The sequence below is a fragment of the Falco punctatus genome (assembly GCF_963210335.1).
Source record: "Falco punctatus genome assembly, chromosome: 4".
Classification (NCBI taxonomy): Eukaryota; Metazoa; Chordata; class Aves; order Falconiformes; family Falconidae; genus Falco; species Falco punctatus.
In genome coordinates this window covers 46,057,883-46,068,909 of record NC_137583.1, presented here as the reverse complement: position 1 = coordinate 46,068,909, position 11,027 = coordinate 46,057,883, and the positions used below count along the sequence as shown (strand labels likewise).

General features: G+C 61.8%; 1 protein-coding gene across 2 annotated transcripts; it reads left to right on the top strand.

Annotated features, from left to right (window-relative positions):
• The first annotated feature begins 2,378 nt into the window (after positions 1-2,378).
• MISP (mitotic spindle positioning) lies at positions 2,379-9,614 on the top strand. 2 transcript variants are annotated; one of them, XM_080384105.1, is made up of 5 exons: positions 2,483-2,687; positions 4,930-7,074; positions 7,936-8,036; positions 8,445-8,483; positions 8,926-9,614. In XM_080384105.1, the coding sequence occupies exons 2-5, from the start codon at positions 5,055-5,057 to the stop codon at positions 9,010-9,012; spliced, it is 2,247 nt and encodes a 748-aa protein (XP_080240231.1). In that variant the 5' UTR covers positions 2,483-2,687; positions 4,930-5,054; the 3' UTR covers positions 9,013-9,614. The 2 variants fall into 2 exon arrangements, with proteins under 2 accessions (XP_080240232.1, XP_080240231.1); XM_080384106.1 differs by lacking the exon at positions 8,445-8,483 and having other exon boundaries at positions 2,379-2,687.
• The last annotated feature ends 1,413 nt before the right edge of the window (positions 9,615-11,027 follow it).

The following is an 11,027-nucleotide window of genomic DNA, read 5'->3' as shown; positions in this document are numbered from 1 at the left end:
GGATGATGGGGGTGGAGATGATGGGGTTGGGCCCGCTGCCCCTTCACTGCCTGGGCTGTGGGTGCTCTCCTCCCTGCCCAGAAGCTTCCAACAGCCTCTCCCTCTGGCTGCTTCGCAGGTGCAAGAGCCACATGTGGGGGCACTGGGCTGTCACTGGGGGTGACAGAGCCCTTCCTCTGCTCAGCAGCTTTCTGGTGCTGCCCTGGCTGCCTGGTGTTCCAGCCTCAGCTCCATCACCCACCATCACCTGTGAGCCCTGGCAAAGCTGATGCCAGCCCAGCAGCATGGAAGGCAGCACGTGGGGGATCCCCCTGCCCCCCAGCACTGCCCACACTTGCCTGCTGCTGCCAGCATGGAGCACCCCACTCCCCCTGGCAGCACCGGAGCCAGCTGGTGGGGGCAGAGGCAGGAGCTGCCTGGGATCCAGCCTGGAGAGGTCTCTCCCAGCAGAATAAATCCCCTCGGTTCCTCCATCCTGCAGCTAGCAGCGCCTGGCTGTGGTGATGGCCAGCTGGGCAGGGTCACCGTGCTTTCACACCCCTGCATGTCTCCAGCCCCAGATGTGTCTGTCCCCAGACTGACGGTGACACCAGACAAAGGAGATTTTCAGGTACATCCAACCGCGGCAGGGCCTCTGTGCCACCCTGGAGCCTAGGGCACAGGTAAGGGCAGCGCAACTGGGATGCCATCCTGGCACTGCCACGTTACCAGCCCTGGTACTGGGGTGATGGACACGTGGTCACGCCAAATGAGTGGGGAGGAAGAGGCGGGTGGGAACTGGGATGCTGGGAGGAACGGGATGCAGGCGTGATGCTGGCAGGAATGCCCAGGTGACAGGGACATGGCAGCCCGGTTTCCCGCTTGTCCCAAGGGGCAGCGCTGGGGTCAGGGCCCCCCAGGTCCTGTCACCATGTGGCCGTGGGTCTCTGCCCACCCCTGGGCTGCTGTGGGTCCTGCTGCTGCCAGGGGCCAGGATGCCAGGGTTCATTCCTGGGGTGGTTGGGCCCCAGGTCCTCCCGGTGCCAGCCCAGGGAGCCGAGCACACACCCTGCCGCGCCCCGGCTCCCCAGCCATCACCCGTGGACTTTGTCTCAACCCTGTAGTAGAACAGGCTCCCCTCTCCCGCTTGGAAACACAGAGCCGCCTGGCAGCTGCTCCAAAGCCGCTGTCCCTGGGCCAGGCAGAGCCAGAGCTGGCATCCCAGAGAGCGGGGCCAGGGGCACCAAGGGGCACCAAGGGGCACCAAGGGGGTAAGTGGGACCCCCCGGGCACCCCGCAGCCAGGGTGAGCCGGGGTCTGACACCATCACTGTGCTCGGGCCATCGTGGGCAGTGGTGGGGCCGGGAGGGGCTTCCCAGCAGGAGTGGGCTCCGGTGGGGAGCAGAGCGGCGAGGACAGGGATCCCCTGCCTCAGATACAGGCGCAGCGAGGGGCTGAGCATCCTCAGGCTGCATCGCCTGCTCAGCTGCGACACCTCGGTGCCAGGAGGGAGGGGGGCTCTGGGGGCTGGGTGCCAGTGATGCCACTCACTCTGCCAGGGGTCAGCAGCCACAGCCACCGGTGCTGAGGGCATCACAGCCGCCGTGCCACGGTCCTGCCCTTGGCCTGGCAGGGACGGTGTGCCAGGGGGGTCTGGATCAGGTGCAGGGGTTCGTCCCTGCTGGGAGGGGGCTGCATTTGTCGCCAGGGAAGGGGGCAGCCGCCGAGCTGCGAGGGGCTGGCGGGGAGCAGGGGGCCAGGGAGGGCAGTGCCGGGTGGGTGCCCACAGCCAGCGGGGTGGCGGTGCTGGCAGAGCCAGGGCTGCCACAGCACCAAGGGCACCGGCCCAGCCCTGCCTGTGCAAACATGGGGTGACGGGGCAGCGGTGCTGGGAGGGGCCCTGCGGTGTGAACAGGAGGGTGCTGGCTCCTGCCATGGTCACTCAGACCCAGGGGCTCCCCTGCACGCTCCCCAGCAGGCACCACTGCATCCCCCCACCCTGGGCTGCCCAGCGCGGACTTGGGGGGCTGCAAGGACACGGGTGGCGGTTGGCTGTGCACCCCCAGACTGCCTCCCTGCCCCGGTGCTGCCTGTCCCCAAGGAGCAGCTCAGGCTTTTCCCACGTTCACGCTCCTCCGTGGGCAGAACTGAGTGGGGCAAAGGCTGCCGTGGGGTGCAGGCTCAGGGCAGAGCCAGGCACCCCGGCTCTCTCCAGAGTTTCAGGCCCCCCCAGTGCTGTGGTTGTGCCTGTGAGGGGGCAGAGCGTGCCTGCAGGGGGGTGGGCTGCTGCACCACTGCATCTGGTGTACCATTGCACCGGCACGTCGGTGTCGCGGTGCATCAGCACGTTGGTGCATCAGCACGTTGGCCCATTGGTCGGTGGCACCAGCACAGTAGTGGGTGCTGCAGGCAGGGGGGCAAGGGTGGCCCTCCAGGCGTGGGAGTCAGCTGCGGCAGGGGTGACGGTGGCGCGAGGGGGGGGTCAGGAATGGGTCATTGAACCGCAGCCAGCACTGGGCCCAGCACGGTTCTTGGAATTCCCCACAGGCTCAGGCTGAGCTTATCAGGGCCCTGCAGCCCCACCAGCCCCACGGCCCCCACGCCCCACTGCCATCCCCCAGCCACTCCCTGGAAAACACGTCTCAGCTGGGTGTCCCTCACGGCATCGCAGGGGTGTGGGGACTCCCACCCCGACAGCTCCCTGGACAGTAAGTGCAGTGCACTTGGGGTGGGGGCAAGGGCGGCGCTGGGGCACTTGGGGCAACCGCTGCCCCCCAGCCCTGAGGGGACCAGTCCCCACGCAGGGTCCGGTGGCAGCGAGGGCGTGCATGCGCATGCTGGCTCTATCTGCGGCGGGCAGGCGGGGGGGGGCACTGGCAGCGTGCTGGCATGCCGGCACACTTGTGCACACCTTGCACGTTGGCCAGTCTGGGTGCACATGCAGCTGTTTGCTTGGGGGGAGGGTGCACTGCAGGTCTGCAGCCCATTGCAGGACCCCCAGGGAGGAGGGACCCTGGAAAACTTCCTAGCTGTCTCTTGGGGGGGAGGGGCAGGCCAGGCTGGTGGGTGCTGCAATGCTGCCTGCTCTGCCCTGCACCTCCCCGTGGTGCTGGGCTGGGCTGGGGCAGCCTGGCACAGAGGGGTGAGCCTGGGACCCCCTGGGACCCCCACATACCCACGCTCCTGCAGCACCAGGCAGCTGGGGCTGAGCCGAGGCGGTTGGATGGGTTTGGGTGCTGCTTTGGGAGGGGCTTTGCTGCTCGGTGTGGTGCCAGGTGGGGACCCCAATAACAGCCCTGCTGGTGTCCCCCTCCCCGCTCCCCTCCTGCGCTATCTGCCGGCGCTCCCCAGCGAGGAGTCCCCTCCCAGCAGGGACTTCTGCCCCCTCCAAGCATGATAAGAGGTGTGGGCAGATAGTTTTCACTGTCATCAGGGGCTATAAAAGAGCAATAGTGAATTACAGGTAGGAACTCGGCGAGGTTACAGAAATTCCACTGGGCGCCATGCACCGGGAATGGCAGCTCCAGCCATGCCCAGTCAATGCTGCAGCAGCGAGGTGGCAGGCACAGCAGCGCCGTGGTGGCAAAGCATCACCCTGGGGCTGAGCCTGGATGCCTCAGCTGCCCCTGACGAGTGCCAGGTGCTCCCACCCCAGCCAAGACTTAAAAGGCTCCTCAGCTGCATCTCCCTGTGGGATGGGGGCACAGCCAGGCTGGGGGTGAGTGGAGGGACTGTGGCCACAGGGAAAGTGGCACATCCAGGGTACAGCACGCCCACCCTGGGGATGAGCCAGGCTGCTTTGGGTGCAGGGACCCGCACCCACCTGCCTCCGTCTAGGGGAGCCTCACCGTGTGCTGTGCCGGCTGGTACCGCAGCACCCAGCTCTGGGCTGCTCCGGCACCACCGTAGCCTTTGCTCCCGGCACTGTTGGGTGCTCCTGGGAGGCTGCGAACACCTGGGGAGCGGTGCCTGGTGTTGACACAGCCCTGACCTGCTCGGGCTGGTGTGAGCCCAGCTGGGCGCAGTGACAGCAGGGACGCAGCTACACCTCGGCAAACAGAGGGAGAGGATGTGCTGCTTGTGCACGCCCGGCTCAGCCCGGGGTGACATGGGCATGGGGGCCAGGCCAGGGATGGTGCTTCCAACGCGGTGAGAGCTGCTGTCTTGTAGGGACCCACCTGTGGCACCCCTCCCTCCCCCAGCACACCCTGTCCCATCCAGCTCAGCGCAGGAGGATCAATGCCAAGGTCAGGGCTGTTTGCTCTCGCTTTGCGTGATGTGGGGGGGTTAAAGTCCCCTCCTTTTTATGATCCATGAAACCATTTTTATGATCCTTGCTGTTTCAATAGCTCCACTATTTGGGGCCTCCTTCCCGTAAACGCGCAAGGAGCAGGTCCAGGCGGAGGCAGACAGCCCTGACACCTCTCCTTGCCGTGCACTGATGCCCCCGGTGCCACCCGCGGCTGGTGGTCCATCCCTGCCCGGTGTGTGCGGTAAGGCTGGAGCAAGAGCTGCCCGGAGCGGTGGCAGAGGCTGGCACAGCCGAGCTGGCCCTGGCATCACCCAGAGCCCCGTGGCCGTGTTCCCGCTGCCCTCTTGGTGGCACGGGCGATGCTGGCTGCCCACGGCAGGTTTGGCTTTGCTGGAGACACAGCCAGGCTGGGGGACAGAGGTGGGAGAGGGACGCTGGCTTCAGGGCAGCTCCCGCTGGGAATGGTGCTTCATGCTCTGGCTGCTTCTGCCCAAAATTTGGCATTTCTGTGTAAATGAAGCAAATGATTGCTGGGACGTGGCTGGGTTTTGTTGGCAGTGTCTGTCCCCTGGGCACGGGTACCTCTCGGTCAGCGCCCGGGTGAGGACAGCAGTACCAGGCTGGGAGGGGGAGCTGCACACCCCCAACCTCTGCTGCTGCTGCTGCTCTTAACAGCCACTCTCCCCTCCTGCTCCCAGGGCCAGCCGGGTCCTGCCCCTCGTCCTCAGGTGAGCCAGCAGCCGGAGGGTGACCTCGAAGCTGAGCAGCATCTCCAGTACAAGGCGAGGTTGGCTGAGGGTTGGATGCTGATTCCTCCCAGGAGATGGACAGAGTCACCAGGCACCTGGTCTTCCAGTTCCCCCAGACCTCGCACAAGCACAACTACAACGATGCTCACCAAGCCGGCTCGGGCGGGGGAGCCGACAGTGACGATGACATATTTGGCCCCGCTCAACACAGCAGCCAGAGGGTGGAAAATGGCTACAGCTGGAAAACGAAGTCCAAGTCACCTTCCTGTTTCCTGGATGGTGGAAAAGATGTTTGGACCCCGTCCCCGGACAGGGAGTCCAAGCTGGAGGTGGTGAGGTCAGGAAGCCTGTACGACCTCAGGGCTTACAAAGGCGAGAGGAAACCTTCGAAGCTTTATGATGAGGATGAGGAGGAACAGTACAGGGTTCCTCCACCAAACATCTCACCCGAGAAAGCCAGGGAGCTTGAGCATGAGAGGAGGGAGATCATCCGGGACCAGGTGGTGAGGAAGAGCTCCACCATCGCTGAGAGGTGGAGCTCCATGGATGAGCTGAGCTCCATAAGTGCCGGCATGGGCAGCCGGGGTGAAGGCAGGCGCACAGGCAGCTTCACCACCAGCTTTGCCCTTTGCTTTGACAAACCTTCCTCGGGCAGGGCAGTGACACCTGTCAATGCTGAAAATATTGACACGGAGCAGATCAACTTCTCCACTGCTCGGCAGCAGTTCCTGATGCTCGAAAAGACCAGCCCAGGCTCCTTCCTCAGTCCAGGGCAACAGGCCATGTCTCCAAAGCCAGACTTGATGACAAAAATCTCTAGGCGAGAGTCACCCAGTCCCGAGGTGGCCACAAAGGCTGCAAGAGGTTACAGTAATGCTGGCGCTTCCAGCCAGAGCAAGATGGACAAGACCGTTTATCAGGTTTATAACGTGTCCTACAAGACCCCTGTGAAGAAGGAGGTTTATGCTCCCAGAAGTGCTGATAATGAAAGGTCATATCCCATTGGGAAAACGTGCAGTTTGACTAAAGCATCTTCCAGAGAGGACCTGGACTCCGGCTTGGGTGAGATGCATAATGAAGCCAATGCCGACTATGCCAGCGACGGAAGCACTTCCAACGAGGTCTGCAATGGCCTTGCGGATCTGAAGGCCAGCAGCAATGGCCTGGACAAGGAGACGAAGCTCAGCAACGAGACGCCCATCGAGCGGGAGATCCGCATGGCAATGGAGAGGGAGGAGAACCTCTGGAAGGAGAGGGGGATCCAGCGGCTGACCTCCAGCAGCGAGCTGGTGGAGATCCAGGCCAAGCCCCTGCTCTCCATACACACCTCTCCCGGCCCCGGCAGGAAAGGGAAGGACAAAGGCCGCGCTTCCCTTTATGTCCAGAGGGAAATTGAGCAGGAAACAAAGCGCGAGGAAGATCTGAAGAAGCAAGGGAGGCTGCTGGGGACCTATGACAGGGGGACACAGCAGGAGCTGGATGAGCGCAGGCGGGTGTTTGAGCAGGAGGAAGCCCCCCACCAGAAGCACCCCCCCCTGAGGAAGGTGGACGAGCGGAGGAGCTGGGTTAATGAGTTTGCGGTGGAGCAGCCCATGAGCCACGGCCCCTGCCCTGCAGAAGACACCAGGGGTGGGAGAAGCCTTCCTGGCTACGCAACGAGCATCACGCACTTCGTCACCAGCGAGAAGAGCTGGGAGCAGCCCCTGGTGTCCCAGCATGTTTCCGCCAACGCCAGCAAATGGGGGAGCGAGGATTCCCAGGGAGGAAGGCTTCCCGGCTCCACCCTGAGCGCCGGCACAGCTGTCCTGCCCAGGGAGAACTTCTTCTTCTCCTTCTGGAAGCCCAAGGTCTCCTTCATGGACAACATGGGGACGCAGAACCCACTGCAGAGGGACGATGGCCGGGAGGAGCAGTACAAGCTGAGGACCTGGAAGCCCCGGACATCAGCGCTGATCGATGAGGAGATCTGGAGCGACTTGCAGAGGGAAGAGGAGCTGCAGGAGCAGCGGCGACGGCGGCAGCTGATAGACGGCTACTCCCCGGTTGGCAGCGACGGTGTTCCCCGGGAGGGCTCCCGCTCACGGCACAGCTCTGGTAAGGGCAGGAGAGGGACGGTGGGGTGGGACAGGGCAGGGGTCAGTCCCGGGGGCAGAGCTACCGTGGGCATCGCTCCTGCCCTCCTGTTCCTTGTGGCTCTGAGGCTTGGTGGGGCAGGAGCAGCACCATGGAGTGCCTGTCCCCAGGGACCTTCCGTGCAGGCAGGGGTCTCTCCCCGGCATGGAACACCCTTATGGCTGGTGCCCACAGGCTGCATGAGGTGCCTTTCGTGGCCGGCAGCCAGAGCTGACCTGGGGTCTCCGTAAGGACAAGGGCGGCCACAACAGGGACAGAGGGGGACAGGCATGGGTGGAAACCATCAGGTCCCAGCCTGGGAGAGTCTGGCTGTGGGTGAGGACCACGTTCCTCCCTGCAATGATTTGCTGAGATGCCCGTAAGGACTCCTGCGCGTTGGCAGCAAGTTGTCCTGGGAGAAATAACTCTCCTTGGATGGGGGTTCTGTGGGGGGCAGGTGGGAGCGCTTGGTGTGAAGTCCCCGGAGCGAGCAGGACCGATGTGGGGGAGCCACCAATCCCTGTGAGGGACAAGCTCCATGAGAGCGGCACGGCTTTTGATTCCAGAGCTGCTCAGGCTTTGATGACTTTGTGTCATGTCACAGCAGACAGCAGCGCTGGAAGGGCCCAGGAGTGCCCAGCTCGTGCGTTTCCCCTCCCCCGCTCCTGACAACCCCTGGCTGGCACCCAGACGTGGTGCCCTGGCTGTGACCAAACCTGCTGGACCTGCCAGGGAGGCCGGTCAGAGGCAGGAGCTTTGCTGTCCTGTGGGTCCCCCAGCCCCCCCGAGCGGTCTTGGTGTCCCTCACACCACACACCCCCCCGATGGCTCTTTCTCTTGCAGCCGCCTCAGGTGTCAGCGGCAGCACGGAGACCCTCGCCCCCAACTCGGCCCATTCCAGCCCCTTCGAGGAGCGGAGGAGGAGGATGAAGGAGGATGGGAAGGTGAATGTGCCCCCCCTACCTGGGGGGGCTGGATGGGGCCAGGGGTGGCTGTGCCTGGCTCCCACCTGGAGCTGGAGGTCCAGCTGCTTGGCTGGGTGGGAGACCCAACGGGGGAGGGGGGTGGGCACTGGCGAGGGGCTGTGCCAAGCCCCCCTGGGCAGTGCCCGGCTGCTCAGGGGTGCCAGGTGGGGCTGGAGAGGAGCAGCAGCATCCTCCTGGGGGGATCCTGGCCTGAGCTGTCCCCCACTCCGGGGAGGGCATGACTGCACGTGCTGTCCTCAGGTGGCCTCTCCCGTGCCGGGCAGCCTGACCCCCACCCCACCACCACCCCCATGGGCCGTATCCAGCTGCCGCTGGGTACCTCCCTGCGAGGTTGCTGTTAGCTGACCATGTTCCCCCTTTTCCCAGTACGCGGGCATTGAACCTGTTGACAAGATCAACACAGAGGTAACGTCCTTTACGTCCTTTATGTACTCGAGGGCTCTGCTTGTGCTGCCCCAACTTCGCTCCCCGCATCCCCTCGGGGTTCCCCTGGCTTCCAGGTCCTGGAGACCGACGGGATGGACGGGGGGGTCTCTGCGCTGCTCGGGTGGGCATCGTGTCGGGCAGGACGTGCCACGGGCACTGCCAGGGGTATTTAACCCAAAGAGGGGGGCTTCTGGCTGCTGTGCAGAAAAGACTGATTATAAAATAAACTATATATATATTTAATATATTTATTTATATATTTAATATATATATGTAGATACATATATATTTATAAATATAAAAAATAATATATTAGAGGATGATATTTTTATATATTTTATATATTTTTTATTTTTATAATTTATAATTTTATATTTTCTTTATATATCTTATATCTTTACATATCTTCTGGTTTCTTTAGGTTGTGGAAAGCACCAGAGTGATCCGTCACAAGAGCGCCATGGCCCAGCGCTGGGAGGCCGGGCAGTACGTCAGGGACGATGACTGAGAGAGACCCCAGGACTGTGTGGGGCCCGGGACCACCGGACTTCACCATGAACTGACCCCCTCTTAGGGATCCGCTGGCACCAGATCCAAATACCTGATCACTTTAGCTCCTGGTTATCCCGAGAATCGGAGGCTTGTACACTGCAAATCGCATCTATTTTTCATATAACTGATGATCCGCTAGATCTGCTCATTTGTTCCCCCTTCCTTTGGAGGTGAGGTAACATTTTATTTTATTTTTTCCAAAGAGGGGAAAAATCGGATCACTGGCTTTTTAATCACTTCTGCAAGGAGACAGCCAGATGAAATCATACGGTAATTTAACGTCTTTCTCATGGAAGCTGTGTGTCTGGCTTACAAAAAAGCTCTTTCATTTTTAAGTGGGTTTAGGATTTTAGGTACCACATCGGGCATCTCCCGGGAGGGTCCCGAGGCTGATGGGGACCCTGGGCTCAACGTCAGCATCAACCCGGGGGCATCGACGTTTCTGCTTAACTCATGTGATCTGCTGAGATGCAGCAACAGAATATACATACATAGATATATATATATATATAAATGCTGTTTATTTTGCTAATTTATTAAAGTCATCGCTCTCCTTCATTTTTCTTTTGTCTGCCCGCTGCCTGGGTTTTGCAGCAGGAGTGTCAATGGATTCCCCGCGCTTGGGGAGACGGGACCGGCACTGCCACCCCCACCCCACCCCCCGTTGTCGCTAGGTGGCTGCCCTCCCCCACTGCCCCCCCCCCCCCCGTCGCTAGGTGGCTGACACCGCCCCCCGCTGCCCCCCACCCACCCCCCTGCTGTCGCTAGGAGGCCGACCCCCCCCGGCTGCCCCCTCGCCCCCGCTGCCCCCCCCCGCTGCCCGCCCCCCCGCTGTCGCTAGGTGGCTCCCGGCGAGCGCGCAGGCGGCGCTGGCCCCGAGCAGCCACGGGCGGCCGTGGGGCAGGGGGTCCCGGGGCAGGGGGTCCCGGGGCAGGGGCGCCGCAGCCCGTGGGGCTTAGCTGGGCTCGGGGCCGGGGGCTGGCGGTGACTGCGCGGCGAGTGGGTGCCCTGCGGCTGCTGGCCCGCTGGTCTGCGGAGGGGGGGTCGCAGGCCTCCGTGAAAAAAAGGAAAAAAAAAAAGAAAATAAAGAAAATAAATGGGTTGTGGAGAAACCTCGGGTTGGGGTGTCTTCCCTTGCTGGCCCCGCTGTGTTCGCGGGGACCTGGGGGGCTCCTGGGGGCGCCCCGTCCCCCCAAGGAGCAGCAGTTGCCCAGTGGCCGGTTCCCCGGCCCCGCGCCCCCCAGCTGGGCTGGTGCTGCCCCACGGCCATGGCCAGGGAGCTGGTTGGGCAGGAGCCGGACCCGGAGCCTCCGCTTTGCCTCCGGTCCAGGGCCTCGATGGAATTACTTTGCGTTGTGTATCTTGGTCTCCACCCCAATTAATCATCTCTTCTCGTGACGAGAAGCGCGTGCGTAACCCTCGGATGATCCCAGCGTTTCTCCCATCCCCTGGAGCCCTGCGGTGGGACACAGGGACAGGTGAGAAGGAAGGAGCAGGAACACGAAATCCTGGAAATCCTTTGCCACGAAGTATATACACAAATGCATTTAATGATGAACTTTTAGAAGTGTTTTCATCCTGACTTCAGTCATAAACATTCCATTCTTAGGTCACTCATGGAATAGTTTTTGTAGGAGGTTAACGAGGCATCTTCTAGCTGATAAACCAAGTCGGTTTTAATTGGATGTTGTTAACACAGAATAGAAATGGAGACCTGGAGACTATTTTTCTCTTGTCCTTTTTTTCAAAGTAAAAGTGTGCTCAAAGTCCTCAAACTCCCGTCTTTGAAAAGCCGCCTTTGCCGCAGACGCTGGTCCTAGCAACAGCCTGCTACGGGTAATTTCCTAATTATTGGGATGAGGTTTACAGTTGGAGCTGCTAAGACATGCCCTGGGACAGTCACCCGGCGTTTCTGACACCACCGCGTCCTTGCACGAAACGCGACAGTGCCCTGCCTGGTTTTCTCTCCCG

Excerpts from the sequence above, each read along its gene's own strand:
- MISP (XM_080384105.1), top strand. The coding sequence starts at position 5,055 with ATGGACAGAGTCACCAGGCACCTGGTCTTCCAGTTCCCCCAGACCTCG. Across the intron at positions 7,075-7,935 it reads CCGCTCACGGCACAGCTCTG|CCGCCTCAGGTGTCAGCGGC; the intron begins GTAAGGGCAGGA and ends TTTCTCTTGCAG. Across the intron at positions 8,037-8,444 it reads GGATGAAGGAGGATGGGAAG|TACGCGGGCATTGAACCTGT; the intron begins GTGAATGTGCCC and ends CCCTTTTCCCAG.